Source organism: Poromitra crassiceps, assembly GCF_964638095.1.
Source record: "Poromitra crassiceps genome assembly, chromosome: 15".
Lineage (NCBI taxonomy): Eukaryota > Metazoa > Chordata > Actinopteri > Beryciformes > Melamphaidae > Poromitra > Poromitra crassiceps.
This window is the reverse complement of record NC_139634.1, coordinates 19,229,101-19,249,575: the sequence shown is the minus strand read 5'-3', so window position 1 is coordinate 19,249,575 and position 20,475 is coordinate 19,229,101. Positions and strand designations below refer to the sequence as shown.

Genomic DNA, 20,475 nt, shown 5'->3' with positions numbered 1-20,475 from the left:
GTTCAGAGTGTAAAACTACTGAATCGCTCATTGAACTTGTTGACCAGCTATTAGTGCTCCGGTCCTGTCTCCAGAAGGCAGTCAAGGACACAGGACTGATAAGACAGTGCCATTTCTTTTTTCTGCTTCTCTATTTAGAGAGCAAATGTATAAAGTTACTCAACTACAAGGTTAGGGATCTCTGCAAATAATACACACACATGTTTTATGGCCAAAAACCACAAAACGTTATTCAAGATCCTAATGTTTCCATAGACACCAAATATGCCATGCTTAATTTCAGGGTCATGTATAAAATGTGGCACAAAACATTTTCTTCTTCATTTGTTGTAATGGCACAGCCATAAAACATGTCATCTTGGGTGTGAGTACTTCACTCAATAATAAGTGTGATATAGCTTGAATGAACAAGCAGATACAGAAATATGTGACTTTGCTATAACAATATGGAAAGATGAAGAGCTGTGACATTGTTGAAGGACTTTAAAGTGTTTCTGAAATTGGAAACACATACAGTAGCACCCCCAAACACACACCATGTTCCTTTATATCACCCATATAGCCTACTGTACATTGACCATGGCACTCTCTCATCATTATCATTATAGTTACCTAGAGATCGTCCGGGTCGTCTTGCGCTGACGGTAGCCACAAGAGCCAAGAGCAGGAAAACAATTTGGATCTTCATTTTCTGCAAGAGAATATAAAACTTTACAAAAAAAGAAAAAAAAGAAGAAGCATCAATTAGAAATAAACTCTCAGGTGGTCTTTGAGCGTTTAGAAAGTAATGCACCTTGTTGGGTCTGCGTACAGTGTCAAAGAAAAGTGTCCTACTCAAGATTCAAGATTTTTATTGTCACTCCGTAGTACAAGTATCACGTGTGAAATTCTTGTGCTGTGAACTCCGTTTACAACATAGTAACAAATATAACAGGGCATATGAGTGCAAAAACAACAAGAGACACAACAAGCAATAAGGCAGCAGAGTGATAAGACAAGTCAGAGACAGTGGCATATTCACTGCACATAGGTGCACATGTCATGTGCATACTTTGGACGTACTTAAACATTTTAAATTTGACGTATTTGACGTACAGGTGCAAATACCATATACCTAATTAAACATACAATTAAACATTAGACATATAATGGTAGCATCTACAGTGCAGTACAGTACAGCTACTACACTATTTGTGTATGTTAAGGAGTCTCGTGGCCTGCGGGAAGAAACTGTCCCTCAAGCGATTTGTGCGTGCTTTTGGGACCCTGTATCTTCTCCCTGAGGGTAACAGGGAGAACAGGGTGTTGTGGGGATGGTTTGTGTCTTTGATGATCTTCAGGGACCTCCTGAGGCACCGCTGGTTATATAGTTCCTGCAGTTCTGGCAGCTCACATCCTGTTACGTGCTGGGCCGCGCGTCTCACTCTTCGTAGCGCCCTGCGGTCCATGGTGGTAAAGGCCTCCTTAACCTCGTCATGGCTTACGGCCTCATCTTCAGCCTCATCTTCGACGTCATTGTTGTCTTCGGCCTCATCGTTGAAAGCCTCAAGGCCATCAAGGGAGACATCCTGCTCCTTAGCCTCGTCGTGGCTTATGGCGTGAGCCTCTGTAGGGAGATGGGGATGATGCAAGAGCATCATTGCAGCTAACCCTGACTGGTTATCAATAAATCCAATCTCTATTGTAAATGTGTGAAACCCATGACAAAAATACATACATTCTGTTATAATTATGGGTTATACTTATGGTTGGAATTCTAGTGAAAATAAATTACTCTTTTTGCTGGGAAGACCCTTGGAACCCCCTCAAGGACCCCTTGGGGTCCCCGGACCCCACTGGTGTAGACTACTAGCAGCTTGTCAATTCAATAAAACGTTACTTTTATTCTGAAAAGTGACTGTGGACCGTGAAGGCAGCTGTGCGCAGCCGCAGTGGCACTTCACACAACTGCATCAAGCAAACATGGCGGCGGCCGTCGACAGTGTTGTGAAAGTGTAAGTTTACCTTTATTTACTGGAAGAGCACAAACACGCAGTAGCCATTCAGTGGCGAATGTTGAAGTTGCTAATTACCGTGGTACTGTAAAGTGCAGAAAAATGTCAACGCATCAGCCACAATCTTGAAGATATTCGTCCCCAGAGAATAACGTTATACTGAGCTAGCTAACGTTAGCTAGCTTTGGTTAGATATGAATGAGGCTACCTCAGTGTGGAAATGTATTGTCTTTCCCCACTTACTCCGACCAGTCAGCCGGGCAGGGGTGTGTTTTGATGATATACAATATCACCAAACTGTTGCCACATAACGCTAGTCACTCAAAGATGAAGCGGATCAGTTATTTGCTAGCTTGACGGGCGCATTGTTGAGACGAGAGGCTTGCTAACAATCAACCTTTTGTTCGGATAGCCGTCCATCGGCACTGTTGCGTTTGTTATCACTGAGTTATCCGTGTCCTATAAATTATGAGATCCCCGGGCAAAACTTCACTCTCTCATTTGTAACAATCACGTTTCGTCAAAATTAGTTCCATATGGAGCTGAAAGTACACACTAGTAGAACTGAGGAATTGGTCATATTCATCTTGGCTACACCTAAGATGGCTGCCATAACTAATTGAACATCAGAAATTATTATTATTTAGTCAATGTAAAATACACAAAAATCTTGTGACGTTAATATTCAACAAAACTATCATTTCAGCCAAACAGGCTTTTGTAATGGTTCCATTCCACTTTTGTGGCATACTTCCACCAAAGCCAATTTCCACGATTGCATAAGTTGTTGCAACCACAGCAGCTGTCTGACACCTGCGTGCCAGCCGCATCACTTCAGGACAGACATACACACACACACACACACACACACACACACACACACACACACACACACACACACACACACACACACACACACACACACACACACAGACACACACACACACACACACACACACACACACACACACACACACACACACACTTACACTTTCTTCGTTATCATCATCTTGGGCCTTGCAAAGAAAGGAAATATTCAAGAAAAACTAAAACAAATAAGCAATAAAATAAATTGCGGAGTAATAAGTTAATGTAAACACACTGCTGGCAGTTTCAACACCTTAGGTTGACTGGAAGTAGTATGGGAAAGTATGGATTGCTTACATATTTACTTACAGATGTTAATTACAAATATTAGCTGCTTTGTACAATATTTATTCAGCAGCGATCATTAAAGGGACAGCTCACCCTAAAATCCAAAATACATATTTTTCCTCTCACCTGTGCTATTTATCCATCTAGATTGTTTTGTGTTAGTTGCCTGAGTTTTGGAGATAGCCGTAGAGATTTCTGCCTTTTCTCCAATACAATGGAACTGGATGGCACTCGGCTTGTGGTGCTTTCAAAGTTGAAAAACTCAACAGCAATGTCTCTTTCCAGAAATCATTACATAGTTACTCAAGATAATCCACAGACTTGTTGTGAGCACTTTTATATAGGAACTATTTTCTATTTTTGACCGAACTACACCCACTAGCTAGCTGCTGCTTTAGCTGCTGCTAGTTTCATGTAGGAACAAGCTAGCAGCTAGTGGGGCCTGTGGGTGTAGTTTGGTCGAAAGAAAATAGTTACATGAAACTGCTCACAACAAGGTCTGTGGATTATCTTGAGTAACTGGGTCATGATTTCTGGAAAGAGACATTGCTGTTGAGTTTTTCAAATGTATTTTTTTCCGCCCTTTGAGCACCACAAGCCGAGTGCCATCCAGTTCCATTGTATTGGAGAGAAGGCAGACATCTCTACAGCCAATATCTCCAAAACCCAGGCAACTATCCCAAAACAATCTAGATGGATAAATAGCACTACAGGTGAGAGGAAAAATATGTATTTTGGATTTTAGGGTGAGCTGTCCCTTTAACAATTTTTTCCGCTTTGACCTGTTGGTATCCACCTTCCACATTTCAGGCTGGGAGAGCAGTATTACAAAGATGCTATGGAGCAGTGTCATAGCTACAACGCCCGTCTGTGTGCCGAGCGGAGCATCCTCATGCCTTTCCTGGACTCTCAGACCGGCGTGGCCCAGTCCAACTGCTACATCTGGATGGAGAAGAGACACAGGAGCGCAGGTCTGCATCAGTAGTAGCAAAAATATTGCTTTTTTTTGTATTTCCATGTGGTGATGAGGGCAAAAACACCCACAATGGCTCATAAGAATAAATGTGCTCGCATCATAGTTGAAACCATTCAGGCATTTTTCCCTAAACAATATTGACTTGGATTTACTTACTATAACTGGGTGAAATATTCAAAACAGCCACTGCACAATACATATTTTACAACTCTATTTGACTGGCTGTGCCAGGACAATGGATGATCAGTAACAAGTAAAAAGTAGAATCCGCACACTGCGTAGAGACTTCACTGCCAGTAGTTTGTTTATTATTTACGTTTGCATTTACGTTTACAAACCCCTTTGTGCACATTTTGTTTTCACAGTTTTAAGTGTAGATCTTATGTGAACGCCAATTTTTTTTTAACTTGCTCCTCCGCCATTTGCATTTGTGTGTGTGTCATCAGGGGTAGCTCCAGGGCAACTCTACACCTACCCAGCCCGTCGCTGGAGGAAGAAACGGCGTGCCCACCCCCCCGAGGATCCCCGCTTGGCCTTCCCACCCCTCAAAGCAGGTACCAGAGCTATCCAGCGGCCCGTCTAGTCAAAGCAGGTACCAGAGCTATCCAGCAGCCCGTCTAGTCAAAGCAGGTACCAGAGCTATCCAGCAGCCCATCTAGTCAAAGCAGGTACCAGAGCTATCCAGCAGCCCATCTAGTCAAAGCAGGTACCAGAGCTATCCAGCGGCCCGTCTAGTCAAAGCAGGTACCAGAGCTATCCAGCAGCCCATCTAGTCAAAGCAGGTACCAGAGCTATCCAGCAGCCCATCTAGTCAAAGCAGGTACCAGAGCTATCCAGCAGCCCATCTAGTCAAAGCAGGTACCAGAGCTATCCAGCAGCCCATCTAGTCAAAGCAGGTACCAGAGCTATCCAGCAGCCCGTCTAGTCAAAGCAGGTACCAGAGCTATCCAGCAGCCCGTCTAGTCACAGCAGGTACCAGAGCTATCCAGCAGCCCGTCTAGTCAAAGCAGGTACCAGAGCTATCCAGCAGCCCGTCTAGTCAAAGCAGGTACCAGAGCTATCCAGCAGCCCATCTAGTCAAAGCAGGTACCAGAGCTATCCAGCAGCCCATCTAGTCAAAGCAGGTACCAGAGCTATCCAGCAGCCCGTCTAGTCAAAGCAGGTACCAGAGCTATCCAGCAGCCCGTCTAGTCAAAGCAGGTACCAGAGCTATCCAGCAGCCCGTCTAGTCAAAGCAGGTGCCAGAACTATCCAGCAGCCCGTCTAGTCAAAGCAGGTACCAGAGCTATCCAGCAGCCTGTCTAGTCAAAGCAGGTGCCAGAGCTATCCAGCAGCCTGTCTAGTCAAAGCAGGTACCAGAGCTATCCAGCAGCCCGTCTAGTCAAAGCAGGTACCAGAGCTATCCAGCAGCCCATCTAGTCAAAGCAGGTACCAGAGCTATCCAGCAGCCTGTCTAGTCAAAGCAGGTACCAGAGCTATCCAGCAGCCCGTCTAGTCAAAGCAGGTACCAGAGCTATCCAGCAGCCCATCTAGTCAAAGCAGGTACCAGAGCTATCCAGCAGCCCATCTAGTCAAAGCAGGTACCAGAGCTATCCAGCAGCCCATCTAGTCAAAGCAGGTACCAGAGCTATCCAGCAGCCCGTCTAGTCACAGCAGGTACCAGAGCTATCCAGCAGCCCATCTAGTCAAAGCAGGTACCAGAGCTATCCAGCAGCCCATCTAGTCAAAGCAGGTACCAGAGCTATCCAGCAGCCCATCTAGTCACAGCAGGTACCAGAGCTATCCAGCAGCCCATCTAGTCAAAGCAGGTACCAGAGCTATCCAGCAGCCCATCTAGTCACAGCAGGTACCAGAGCTATCCAGCAGCCCGTCTAGTCAAAGCAGGTACCAGAGCTATCCAGCAGCCCATCTAGTCAAAGCAGGTACCAGAGCTATCCAGCAGCCCATCTAGTCAAAGCAGGTACCAGAGCTATCCAGCAGCCCATCTAGTCAAAGCAGGTACCAGAGCTATCCAGCAGCCCGTCTAGTCACAGCAGGTACCAGAGCTATCCAGCAGCCCATCTAGTCACAGCAGGTACCAGAGCTATCCAGCAGCCCATCTAATCAAAGCAGGTACCAGAGCTATCCAGCAGCCCATCTAATCAAAGCAGGTACCAGAGCTATCCAGCAGCCCATCTAGTCACAGCAGGTACCAGAGCTATCCAGCAGCCCATCTAATCAAAGCAGGTACCAGAGCTATCCAGCAGCCCATCTAGTCACAGCAGGTACCAGAGCTATCCAGCAGCCCGTCTAGTCAAAGCAGGTACCAGAGCTATCCAGCAGCCCATCTAGTCAAAGCAGGTACCAGAGCTATCCAGCAGCCCATCTAGTCAAAGCAGGTACCAGAGCTATCCAGCAGCCCATCTAGTCACAGCAGGTACCAGAGCTATCCAGCAGCCTGTCTAGTCAAAGCAGGTGCCAGAGCTATCCAGTGGCTGGTCTAGTCAGACAAGAACTTGTTTCCTCACCGGGAAAACAGTTTCTGGGTTGGTAGAGCTGTGCACTTGTCTTTTCTTTGTGCCCGTGTTGATCTTACTGATCAACTATGAATTGTTGCTCACCCTCGCACAGACATGCTAAACTACCGGTACTGGTTATCACCAAAGTCAACCCCATCATTCATTTAGCTAATTAACATTTGAACATTGTGGACTTACACCATTGGTAGAATAGAGTTATATCGTACTTACAGCTGAAGCAACTACATTCCAAGCCTCATCATTTCTATTATCTCAGGAATGCCTTGGCGGAATTTTGCCACATTTGGCTCAAACGTCAAAGTCTGGACAGACATGGTCACTTGTTGGTGGAGGTATATATCCGCGGTGCGGCCGTTCTAATTCACTGTTGTCTCGTAGAAACAAAGCTGATAGTTCCCCACTTTCTCCACAGACCTTTGAGTTTTGACTTGCATCAAAACACATTTCGTAAATTCCGGACTATAAGCCGCACCGGTGTATAAGCCGCACCTGCAAAGTTGACTATTTTTTTCTTATATAAGCCGCACCGGACTATAAGCCGCGGGTGTTTTAATGTTTTTTTTTTTTTTTTTTTTTTTTTTGTTAACTCATTGAATGCCAATGACGACAGCTGTCGTCAATTCAAATACTGACGTAGAGTGCCAATGACGACGGTTGTCGTCAATTGCGTTTTTTGACGGTGGGACGTGGATCAATCCCTGATACATCTCTGGTACAACTATTGTAGCTATTGGAGGTCTATAACCTATTTTACAGAACCCTTAGGTGGCGACAGTGCTCTCCACATAACAGAAAGGCAAGGAAAAAACAAAGAAGAAGTCGTTATGGAAACGGAAATCGCATCGCATCCGTATGCATCGATATGCTGAAGCACGTTACTGCAGCTGTGCCTGCAGCAGCCAATCTGCTCCCACAATTGAGCCGCTCTGTGTCGGTTGCGACAGCACATCTGCACATCCACACCGTGGAGTTATTATTCTCAACTGGAAGCATCGTTGCCGGTGACAAACACACGCGGAACGCTGTAAAAAAGCCTGGCTGTTCCGCACCCTTCACTGTGCGCACAGCAAACTCAGCAGAGAGCCACCACAGACAGGAGGAGGAGTGTGCAGTTGAGGCGAGGCGAGGCGGGGCGGGGCGGGGGGGGGGGGAGGGGGCACGCAGAGCAGCACACACACAACACCCAGACAGACCCAGGCAGCAGGACAGGATTGACAAACGCAAGCCAGAATATCCGATACCCACCAGCAGCAAATCAAAACCAGCAAGAAGCTGCAACCAGCAGCGCACGCAGGGGCCAGCGCTGCTGGTTGTAGCTAAAAATATTATTCTGCCAAACAAAATTCCCTGGCCTAAACTGTTTTATTGAAGGAAATTATTTTTGAGGTGTGACTACATTAGAAAAGATTAGCTTCAGAGTCAGTGATGTGCTTGAAATGATTAATTTCACAAAAGGCCAATTATCTCAGCTTCTAGAAAAAAATTGCTATTTTTGGATGAATCAAGCTATCTTCTCCGGCTCATAACTAAAGAACGGAAAATGGGATCAATAAACTTTTTTTTGCAGATGATAGAATAGAGTCTCATCGTTCTTTGTGCGTGTTCAGTGTTTACATAGTAATATCACACAATATTCTGTGGGCCTCGAGAAATCACTGAAAACGCTCTGAAACTCTGGCACTGGGAGCGTCCGTTCTCCAAAAGTGGCTGGCACTCAATGAGTTAATGTTTAATTACCATATGTAAGGGTTCATGCACAGAGGGGATTGTCGGGAAAGAGATGGCTGTTTGAGGAAGCTCCCATTTATTAACATTTCAACAAAACAACATAACACAACACCACCTGTGTTGTTTTTTACAGTGCACACAGTGTCATACAGTGTCATACAGTGTGGTGAAAAGAGGGCAAGAGAGGAAATTAAAACTTATTATAGTTATATAGGATTTATAGTTAGAAAGAGTGCTAAAAAAGAGAGATTTTTTTTTTTTTTTTTTGGGAAAAAATCCATAGATAAGCCGCACCGTTATATAAGCCGCAGGGGCCAAAAAAGCCCAAAAAACGGGAAAAAAGGTGCGGCTTATAGTCCGGAATTTACGGTATTTGTTGAGGATCTTTCTCTGGGCAGTGTTGTGACGTTCACATTTTGAGTAATGCTTTAAAGCCACAGTTTCACTATTATGTAATCTTAATATCAAAACGAGTATTTTGATGCAATGTTTGCTGCTTCATTTGTTGAAACACCTTTTTCTCCTCCAGCGTGCATCAGTGAAGCAATTTACTTGTTTAAATGACATTAGTTTGACATTTTTACCCGGAAGTTTCCATTTTGTTTTTGCTTGTTGAGAGTGCGATTTAAAAGTTTAAAAGGCGATGCTGCTGCTTTTCTGGGTAACAAAAACACGTGTACTAGTGCGACTTTTGATGTAAAAAAGGTATAAAGTGACTATGTGTGTTCACTCCCAGGCTGGGTGTGATTTTTCTTTGTCTGGCCCACTTGAGACCAAATTTGGCAATTAGGCAATCTGTGGGCAAGCCTAAGAGACCTATTAGTGTGTATGTGTCTCTCTCTCTCTCTCTCTCGCCCAAATATTGACAAAACATTTAATTCATTTGACATGTGATATTTCAAAAGCAGATGCATCATGTGCTTAAAATGAATTTGACGTTTGTGTGTGTCTGTGTTTTTGTGCGACATGTCCGCATGGTTCTCTTTCACCTGTGCTGTGCGTGTGTCGATGTGCATGTCTCATTGTCCACCTCGGTGTGTGTAGCAGATCTGGATCTGAGTCTGAAGCGTGATGCCTTGGGGGCGGCGGACGGCAGCAGCTTGGAGGCGCTGCTCAAGGGCGAGCCCGTGGACAGGAGGAGCGGCGTGTCGGACGCCCGCGGCCCCGAGGAGGACCCGGAAAAAGTGGAGCCCGCCGCCGCTTCTGTGTCCACCACCTCATCTGGACGGATCCGCAAGGTTAGGCTCGGGGCCGGCTGGCCACTCGCGTGTTTTCTACCAGTGCGACTGTGATGGACAGAGCTAGCACGATAGAGGTTTTTCACACAAGGGCAAATCCCACACAGCCTTCGCTCCAGACAGGCTGGAGCAAACCCAGTGTCTCCGAAAAGATTTCAATTAATGACCCAGGTCCTTCATGAATGAACACAGATTCTGATGTCTATAGTTGGTTTGTTTTTACCGCGGTGCTGGACCAGCGGTCCCACCGGAGTTATGAGATGGAAAAGTCAGGACAGTCACTCACCCAATCATTCATTCATGGACATTTAGTGAGTTTAGTCACTAAACTGTGGGTGTGTGGTGTTTTGGGGGTGGTACCCGGTGGGGGTCGTGAGGGAAATGGGGCCATAGGGATAGGAAGATACTAGACGCAGGGGTGTCAAACTCATTTTAGTCCACGGGCCACATGCGACCCAATTTGGTGTCAAGTGGGCCAGACAATGAAAATCAATAATCAATAACTTATAAATGACAAAACCTCAAAATGTCCGCGTTTATCTTAGTGTAAAGACTTACAGGTACAACCCTACAACACGTAGGGTTATCTCAGATACCATCAAGCACATTATCGACTGTCTGTACTGTGCATTACAATCAGGGGTGTAGTGGAGGGTAAACGCAGGTAAACAATTGACCCACCCCTTTGAAATGAGGCAGATAGTTTACTCACCTTTTCAGATCAACTGTATCAATCAATGAGGGCAAACAAGGTGGGTAAACTACTCACCTTGGATAGTTTACCCACCTGTGCAATTCTCTATAGTCAAGCAAAGGTAATAAAAATAGCTGACTATTTAGTGATTAATACAGATAACATGAATAGGCGACTTAATATGTAAGTTGCTCCTGAAACCTGGTACCTCTTAGCCTTAACAAGTGCATCACATTGGATTGAAGGACTTCTCAGGGCAATTTTCACACTTTGCAAAGTCATCCTTTGGGCCGCATTGGACCCTTTGGGGGGCCGGATCTGGCCCCCGGGCCACATGTTTGACACCCCTGTACTAGAGCATTGGGGTCGAAACCTCAAGTGGGGTCGTCTGGAGGTGTGTGTGTGTATATGTATATATATATGTATATGTATATATGTATGTATATATATATATATATAAGGACCCCTAGCTTAGTCCACATAGGGCCATTTGATGAGATCTCTCGGACCCAAAACCTGATGAAGCACATCTGCAAAACGCGTTGTTCTTAATAAATCAAGTCTTTTTGACAAATATTGGTCGTCATCTTTGGAGTGTGCGGTCTACATTATGGACTTGTTCCTGACTAGCTGATGTTTTATTTAGTTCCATATATATGTATATATATACTGTATATATATATATATATATATATATATATATATATATATATATATATATATATATATATATATATACATACACATACATACATACATACATACATACATACATACATACATATTACACCGCACACAATTTAAAATGACCGAAGAGGATTAGGGCCACATGTGAGACAAATATTTGAGTTCTGAGTTTAAGCCAGGATTCTGCCAGGATTCTGAGAATTCATTTTGAATTCTGGAAAACGTTAGAATTCTGAGTTTAGGAATTCGGAAGAAAAAAAAGTAAAGGGGAAGTCCCGGGTGGAAGATTTGCGCTGTACAGGAAGCAAAAAAAAAGGTACGGCTGTCACAGAGTCTATTTACGTGCCGAAATAGTTCCCAGATTGCTCAACAACATGAATGAATAAATTACTAAGCAGTAGCACTATAGCACCCATGTAGGTTGGATGCTTAAATGTATGGAAGTATTTATATATAAAACACAGTGAGTGTCCCTCCCTGTCCTAACCCCACCCACCCATTCCTGCAGAGAGTCCTGGACCATGACGACTACCTGGATGACCTAGACGACGATGACTTCGAGGATGAGACTCCCAAGAGACGAGGCAAGAGCAAGTCCAAGGTGTGTATCATATACTGTATCTAATACCCCCCCCCCCCCCCCCCCCCCTAAAGGATCCCAGAGATCAGCATGTGAGGGGAAAACACAGCAATATTATCCAACTCCCTTGGCTAAACTGTTTAGTGTTCTTTAGCTGTTTAGCATTATCCATCTCAACCGTTGCCGGTTTTCCACTGGTTCCCCAGAGTCGCAGTGAGAAGAACGGCAAGAAGAAGAGTGAGGCGGCGGCTGCAGCGCTGGAGGAGAGGGAAAAGCCGTACGCCTGCGACAGTGAGTGCCGGTTTCGCTAGAGAACGTCCGCTGGTGTGCGTGTTTTGCAGAAAAGGGAGGCGGTTGTGTTTTTTAAACATATTTTTTCCCGCATATACGTGAAAGCATAAGATGTGTGCGCCAGTGAAAGAGAAACCTGGCTGCCACTATGCATGCTTTGACCTGAAAGACCCCATCTGGAACTGAAGTCCGACAACATAGAATTTGATAGAAATTGGAAAAGTTGACTTTCTTTGGTACTATATACCACTCTATGTGCTCAGGAACTCCCTGCTGGTCTTAGATCAGAACACAGATGCACAGCTCGGTGGTATGAGTTTGCAAGTGCCGTTTTTGCATGAAAAATGAACGTAAAAAACGTAAACTAAAGACAGTTGTGGGACGATGAGCGGCGCTGTTTACCGGTTCCACCTTGGGCCTTTTTGGACACTAGTTGTAGTTGGTAGCCGCCGTTGCTCTAACACTTTTTGTATCACGTGTGTCTTGTGTGTGTCAGTTTGTGGGAAGCGCTACAAGAACCGTCCGGGCCTGAGCTATCACTACACACACTCTCACCTGGCCGAGGAGGAGGGCGAGGACCGAGAGGAGATCGAGGCACCACCCACTCCTCGCCAGCCTGAGGAGCAGAAGAGTGAGTTACACTGTACTGGCGAGAGAGAGAGGGGCAGGGAGGTTTGGGTGCATGGGGGCAGTCTCTCTCTCATTCTTTTTCCTCCCCTTTTTTTATTTTTTTTATTTTCCAAATAATTTTCAAGTACAGAAGTTTAATGGGAAATGAGACTTGATGTTCTTGCCCAGTTGGGAGCCCCGCCCCCACCGTTCATTCAGCATCTCATCCATGATATTGTTTTTCAACACATCACATTGCTTCAGTTTTCTTGGTGCACACACACACACAGCACTGTGGCAGTAAATGCTTTGAATCAGAGCTAATTGCCAATTGACACACTTTCATTAGTTGCGACTGTACTTTACAGCGTAGTTCCAGCAGACTAGCTGAAATAAGGCCGTTTCTTTGGTTGATATGGTTTGTAGAACTTTACTTACAAGGCCATTTTGATTTCTTAACTTGGCACATTTCCCTTGATAAAAAAATATTTTAATAAGTGACTGTCACTAGCATACACTGACCGGTTTCTTCCATCCTAGCACCTAAGAAGGGTCCTAATGGACTGGCGCTGCCCAACGACTACTGCGACTTCTGCCTGGGAGACTCCACCCTAAACCAGAAGACTGGCCAATCAGAAGAACTGGTATCCTGCTCAGACTGTGGACGCTCAGGTACAGACCAATCACGTCTCCCTCTATTGCTAATTGCGCTAGAAAGCTAGCCTGATATTCAGACTGAATTGTCAACTTGTACACCCATTTCCATCTTCTAGTGTGAGATTGCACTCTGTTTGAGTTATTTGTATAACGGGATCCCCCCCAGGGGAATTCCAACTAATCACTAGAGACCAAGTCCAACGTATATCTGCCTAAATCTTACATTAGTTACTCCAGTCGGGCGAACGTAAAAAAAAACATCTCCCCCTTGGAATAAATGCCCTCCATGCATTGTAGTTTGGATTTCAAAGTAATTGGTACTTGTAATCAATTTCATTAAAACGGCCTCGGGAGCAGGCAACAGCTGCAGCCGTTTTGGTGTTATTAGGGAGTTTAAGTGGTGAGGTTTTAACACATTCACTGCCAGCCGTTTTTCAATACTGTAGTTAGCTTCTGCCAGAGGGGTTTTTTGAGGATTCTGGCTCATCTTTCAAGAGCCGAGGATTCGTTTCTGTTAGGATTTTGTGAACACACAATATCTCAAAAGAACTAATAGAATGTGTGCTTTCTCTGTCTAAAAGAGTTCGTTTGTAGAGTTAGTAGTTATGTAAGCATTAGCAGTTGAATACAGCATGGTTTCAGCGTCTGAAAATTTATTCTGAGATAAACGGCTTTTTGTGAAATTCGATAGAACAGTCACTTTAACCATTCATTTTTGGCATCAGTAAGACGTCAGACATCTAAACAATAGTTTTGAACAGTAATTTCCTCCATAACAGCAGGAAACACCCCTCTCCTTCAAACTCCTCCCTCCGTGTGTGTTCTTCTTGGCTGCAGCGGGCGTGTCACAAGCTCGTTTCTGTTGCTGCTGTAACCTCGCGTCACCAGGCTCACTGCTTTGCTGCTGCTGTGCCTGTCTGCTGGCGGCCGCTGGGCAAGTCTGGATGGGCTCGCTCGTTTCTTGGGGTTCTGAGAGCTTTGATGAAGCTTTTGCGATTCTGGTCTTATTTATGCTGCGTGTTTCAAAGTGTGTTCCACCCGTAATCTATTATGCAAATTTGCAAAACCCCACCGCCAGCTCCCAAGCGCGAAAGCGTTTTCGCCAATCCATTTTCATGAGAATGGCTTCCTCACACTGCTTTTTGCTTGCCTTCCTCTAGAATGGAGAGCACTGTCGCCACTTAGTGGGTTGGTGGAATGGGTTGTACACCTTTGGTGGCTCCAATATTTTTATAGGAGACGTGGGGGGCATTGATCCACGTAGCACCGTCAAAATTTTTTTTTTTTTTTTTTTGACGTCTCAACTCGTCATTGGCAGTCAACCGTTGGATTTTTTTGACGAGTCAACTCGCCATTGGCAGTGAACGTGTTAAGGACGGCGACGGGGTTCCAACCGGGTTGACGTAGTCCCGGAAGCACATATCACTAAGCTGCACGACACCAAAACACTACGGCTACTTCTTCCTGAGTGCTGCTGGCAACAGCGGACATGCCTATGAACAAAGAAGAAATGCAGTCAAATTAGCGGACATATTTAACAAATATAGCTACTCTTTATCCATACAACTACTAATGATAGAATCGAATATACACGGAATGACAGTGCCAAATACGATGAAAACTTGTAATTCACATGCTAACAGCTCGGCGTACTGCCGGGTACGGGTCAAACTACTCCTTCTCCCGTAGTCGGCAGCTTGGTGACAACGGGGGGAGGTGGCTAGATACAATCGCACAAATGCGCAAAAGTGGGTCTTGATGCCGTTGCTCCAAGCCGTGGTTGCTTAAACTCCCTATTGTCTTGACAACGGCTGGTCCCGCCCGTTGGCCTGTTGACACTGATCGGCCAATCGTTAGTCCCACTCTGCGCTCATTGGCTCGGAGGGTTAGAAAGCCGGAGAAAAGGCATTTGGCATATGATGATGCCAGACCAAGTGCAGCCAAACTCAACTGCGTGGAGTGGGTGGCGGATTCGAGGTTCTGGACCTAGGCTACTAGAAAGCCTAATCAAGTTCTCGATCAAGTAATTTGATGGTCAGAACTGCAGCTGTTCTCATTATGTTTTCGTTGTCTTTGTGATTGCATTCCTCCCTGTGTTCTGATGTTCTCCGTTTGTCCCCCAGGCCACCCGACATGCCTGCAGTTCACAGCAGTGATGATGGCTGCGGTGAAGACCTACCGCTGGCAGTGCATTGAGTGCAAGTGCTGCAATGTCTGTGGTACCTCAGAGAACGACGTGAGCGCCTCTACCTTATTTACTGCACCAGTGGCCCTCAGTGTTTTCTGCATATTCATGTGGCAGTGGAGTGTCACGATAGCAAAACAAGTTGACACGCAACAACGTTTACAAATAATCCTTTTAAACAACAAAAAGTCGACATCTTTTACTTCTAGTGTCTCTCCTGACTCACTGGTTTATTTTGTTTTCAACAGTCGTTGACCTGAATCAGTCGATCACATATCTGATTAAATGTATTTCCTGTTGAAGCAAGTCAACAATGGACTCTCACTCCCCTATGAGTCATCATTACCCACTGTTAAATACCTTGATGACAGCTTTTTCTGTTGTGTTTGACTAAGTCACACGTTGTGACAAAAACACCCTCCAAATGAAATGCAGACATTTTGTCAAATAAATCTTTTTTTAGTAAAAACTGAAATAATGAACCATGATGGTAACTATCTCTAGCATTGACATTTGGCACTATCAACCAATATTCAAGTTTTTATCGTGACTATAGCAGTCAGAAGTTTTCCATTAACATATTTGTTAGAAAGATGCATTGTTTACAAGTGATGTCATAAAGATAACTCAAATTAATCTTTATCTTACTTCGGGTTACATTAACTGGCTTTCGCCCCCACACAAAAGTTTAACATACCAGTCATCTGTTGGCCAGTGTATCTAACATCCTCAAAGGGTTGGATGTTAATCTGTTATTGTTGGTCAATCATCCTCTATTGGAATAAATGACATCTGAAGTCCATCAATTTGACAATGTGAAGGCATATGAGCCAAGTCTTATTAGACTAATTGTGTTTGACTTACTTTCTTTGCTTGTCCAATTGTTAGACTGCACCTCATGACGTTTGATTTCACTGTGTTTCCACAGGACCAGCTGCTGTTCTGCGATGACTGCGACCGAGGCTACCACATGTACTGTCTCGCCCCCCCCATGACTGAACCCCCAGAGGGTAAGCAGACACTGACGACTCCCAAGTCAGTCAGAAATTAAGAAACTGTGGAAAGCCACAGAAAGCCTGGCTGTGTGCTGGCTCAGGTGTTGCTCCCAGGCCACTGAGGCCAGTCGCCTACTGCGCGGGTTTGGCCTGATTTGTTGCCTTGTTCTCTAATGAGACAAGCACAGACCTGTGCAGCACAATGCGACATGCTCTGCAGTCGCTTGGGCAGTTCTGAATTTCAACCATTGAAGTCCAAGCATTTGATTAAAAAGAATTGTAGTTTACTTTAAATACAACAAAAACGACAATAAACAAATTTTTTCCGAGTTGTAGGACTACAAAATTCCAAGCAAATTTGTGGAGAATGGAGATATATAGTTTGTAGTAGTTACATTTGAACAATAATATAACTTTTACATCCTTTTATTACATAGACTAGTGCACTGCCTGTTAGCCTGACTGCTTTATACCAACTGTGAATGATGTCATAATGGATTGTGATGTCAATCGGCAAAGCGCTGCACTTCCTCAAACGCTGCACTTCCTCAAGCCAGAGATGCTCACAAGTCATTTATTGCAAGTCCAAGTCAAGTCTCAAGTCTTGGGTCACAAGTCCAAGTCAAGTCTCAAGTCTTGGGTCACAAGTCCAAGTCAAGTCTCAAGTCTTGGGTCACAAGTCCAAGTCAAGTCTCAAGTCTTGGGTCACAAGTCCAAGTCAAGTCTCAAGTCTTGGGTCACAAGTCCAAGTCAAGTCTCAAGTCTTGGGTCACAAGTCCAAGTCAAGTCTCAAGTCTTGGGTCACAAGTCCAAGTCAAGTCTCAAGTCTTGGGTCACAAGTCCAAGTCAAGTCTCAAGTCTTGGGTCACAAGTCCAAGTCAAGTCTCAAGTCTCTTATGCATGAGCGTTCTATCATCTGCTGGATGCCATCTGGTCTGCTTAGAACACTGCAGAGCTAAAACGAAGGAATTGAAAGCATGCAGTGTATTATCCTCACTCCGTTATCTATTAGAATACAGTATCACCATTGATTAGATGACATTAGTAGACATTTCCTTAATCTGTGTCCTTGTGTGTTTTCCCAGGGAGCTGGAGCTGCCACCTGTGCCTGGCTCTGCTGAAGGATAAAGCCTCCATATACCAGCAGAACCAGAGCTCCACCCCCGAGTGACATCCACAACGCCAAGCTCCGCCCCCTCGGCAACGGGACCCCTCCCACTCCGGCGCTGCGGGGCTCTGTCCGGACGCGGCAGAGCCGGACCGCAGATCAGCTACAGTAGCACTGTTTGTATCTACAGCATCAAGGGGGGGTCCTCCCAAAACGGAACCCAGATCAGTCAACACGGGGATCAAAGTTACTCATTTGATCATCACTACCAACCAGCGAACACACACACACACACACACACACACACACACAGTGCAGACACCAACACACATCCACACACTCCTCTGGACTGTTACACACGCTAGATAAAGAGACAGGGTGCATGCAGTTACCATAGCAACCGCTGTCTCCATGGGAGCTCCCAGGAGCAAATGGATTAGCATCACAGCTAATTTATCTGCACCAATATACACTCAGAGACGCAGTGTGGACTGTTAAGACGGTTAGTTTTTTTTCCTGCCAAATTATCTATTTTTGCTCCCAGGATGGGGAACACAGCATCACACATATTTCAAAATGAATCCCGTTGTCGAGGGATATTATTATTAATATTATTATTATTACTAGTGGACTTTTGTAGTGGCATTTGTCTGTGTACTTCTGTCTGATCTATTAGAGCATTTATCTATTGAAGAGGTTTCCCTGTGGGGAACCAGTCAGTGCCAAGGTTAATGATAACACGAAATACACACATCATGTCATGACCCCTTCAGCTCAACAGAGCTTCTCAGACGCATTCAGGCCATCTGTTCAGAATCAACGGGACAAAGATGGTCTGAAGAAGACTTTCGGGAAAGCCCACCCTTAATTTTGGAGCTAGACTCAACAATTTGAAAGAGTTTGTAACATGGACTCTCTCTACAACCTTTAGTAACATGGACTCTCTCTCTACAACCTTTAGTAACATGGACTCTCTCTCTACAACCTTTTCTGACTCATAAAAATGTTTGCGGCCCACATCCGACCGTAAACCGTACGGAGGCCAAATTTGCTCTCAGAGCATTTTTTTTAAAGACGAGCTGAACCCATTTTTATTTATATCTTTTTTTAGTTCACATACCTGGGTATTCAGTGCACCTATTTAATAATGTATGCAAAAAATTGCACAAAAATCAAATTTCTTTAGTTTTTCACACTTTTTCACATCAAAAGTTCATTTTTCAGGATTTCATTAATCACTGTAATCTACAGTATGGTGACGTCAGCTAGTACTACCAAATCTCTACCCCATTTCAACCAATCATTATACGACATGGCAGCTGTCAATCAATCTTCATTTCGAGGAGAATTTTCTCCTCGAAATGGAGAATATGTAACCTGACGCTGCCAGATGGACGGTATAGCTCCACATAGGTTTCACTAAACCAGTCGATCTGGGTTTGAAGTCACCAGACCCGCTGACGGAGGCGGGCACTTTGTCCAAGCTACTTGGCAGGTGATTGGATGACCCATCTGTCTATCACCGCTGGTGGGTGTTAACTTCAACCAATCAGATCGCGGAAGGTGCCTGTGGATGATCTCCGTGGTATTCATTGATTGAGTCCTCGCGGTCGTAAAGTCACCTTCGAAGCATTTAGTTAGATTATAACGAACTAGTTGTGTGGCTTAGCCTTCCCAAATGTTGAGGGTCGTTTTTTAGAATTTAATACATAGAATTGGGAACATTACATTCAATTTCATTCAGACTGCCTGTCACTTCCGCGATGTTGACGAGTGAAAAGAACTACAAAGACCATGTACCCACTACTTGCCCAGACGAGCCTGCCCGCCTACGGCCGCCGCTGATTCGTCGGCCCGGCAATGGCCGGCATGGCTCGACCAATCATCTTAAACTGCCTGTGCGGGTCCAGACCGTCACGGAGAACCAAATGAAATGTGAGTTCACGTGACGGGCGGTTTACCAGGCTAGAGAATATGGCCGCCTATAGTGCCTGTAACCTGGCAGAATTTCTAGCCCATAAACTAACTAATAACTTGGCCAATAAGTATGTAACATACAAAATAAAGCAAACGGTAATGTCTTCATTTAATGTAGAATGCAAAGACATGTAACTGGCTCGTTAAACTCGGATTACGTTAACGACCGCGGGTCTTACCCCGGCCCCTCAGGTCTTTCCAGGCCGGTAGGCGGCACATTTGCCTCGGCTTTCAAACGGCACTACACGCGGAGGCAGCCAGTTCCCTCGGTTCTCTGCGGATCCCACTTCCGTAGCGCCACAACACGCTGAATCCCCACTTCTTGGGGCAGAACACGCCAGGATTGGCCAACACAAATCCAGTCCCCAGAATTGTCAAATCAAATCATCGACACGCTATGGGCCGCCTCTCAACCCTCTGTCATCTCAGGCAAGATTTGTTTTCAGTCTGTTACGTCTCCGACCCTCGCGCCACTTGGGTTCAGCTCATCTTTAACGATAAAAGGAGCTGTCCATTAGCACCACACAGAAATCAGAAACTAAAAGTAAGGGTCTGTCTGCAATAGGCTAATTAACAAATATTTGATTACAATCATTAAACAATGGAGAAATGCATTCTCATCCATAATGATGATAATAAAAAACAAACAAACACAAAGATCATAATGTTTTGCAAATGATTTGGTGGCTCACTTGCAATACCTGCATGGCCCACAGGTTGGGAATGGCTACTCTACACTATAGTGACACATTAGCACAAACTTGTAATCTACAGAGAGATACACCAAAACCAAGTGTCCGTCACTGTGAGAAACTGCTGATACAGAAAATCTGATCAATTACTTTTACCAAACCGTACAGGTTAGACCAGGGGTGCCCAAACTTTTAGGATGAGAGCTACTTACAAAAAATAAAACTAGTTGCAACCTCCTTCTTTTCCTCTTGTCCCCTCAAGTACATATTTAGCACAGTTTAACAGTATTATATTATTTATTTAACATTCTTTAAAAATGTTATGTAAAATACTGTAGATACTGAGTTAGCTATACATGATGAGTGGGATTTAGTTTATTCATTAAAAAT

General features: G+C 44.7%; 1 protein-coding gene across 2 annotated transcripts; it reads left to right on the top strand.

Moving 5' to 3' along the window:
• Positions 1-1,953: 1,953 nt before the first annotated feature.
• dpf2l (D4, zinc and double PHD fingers family 2, like) lies at positions 1,954-18,866 on the top strand (the record flags this gene model as incomplete). Of its 2 annotated transcripts, none has more annotated exons than XM_083651557.1 (11): positions 1,954-1,994; positions 3,960-4,120; positions 4,572-4,679; positions 9,417-9,610; positions 11,500-11,592; positions 11,778-11,862; positions 12,359-12,493; positions 13,012-13,143; positions 15,252-15,364; positions 16,242-16,323; positions 17,394-18,866. In XM_083651557.1, the coding sequence occupies 11 exons, from the start codon at positions 1,963-1,965 to the stop codon at positions 17,477-17,479; spliced, it is 1,221 nt and encodes a 406-aa protein (XP_083507683.1). In that variant the 3' UTR covers positions 17,480-18,866. The 2 variants fall into 2 exon arrangements, with proteins under 2 accessions (XP_083507683.1, XP_083507682.1); XM_083651556.1 differs by having other exon boundaries at positions 1,963-1,994; positions 9,420-9,610.
• Between the last annotated feature and the right edge of the window lie 1,609 nt (positions 18,867-20,475).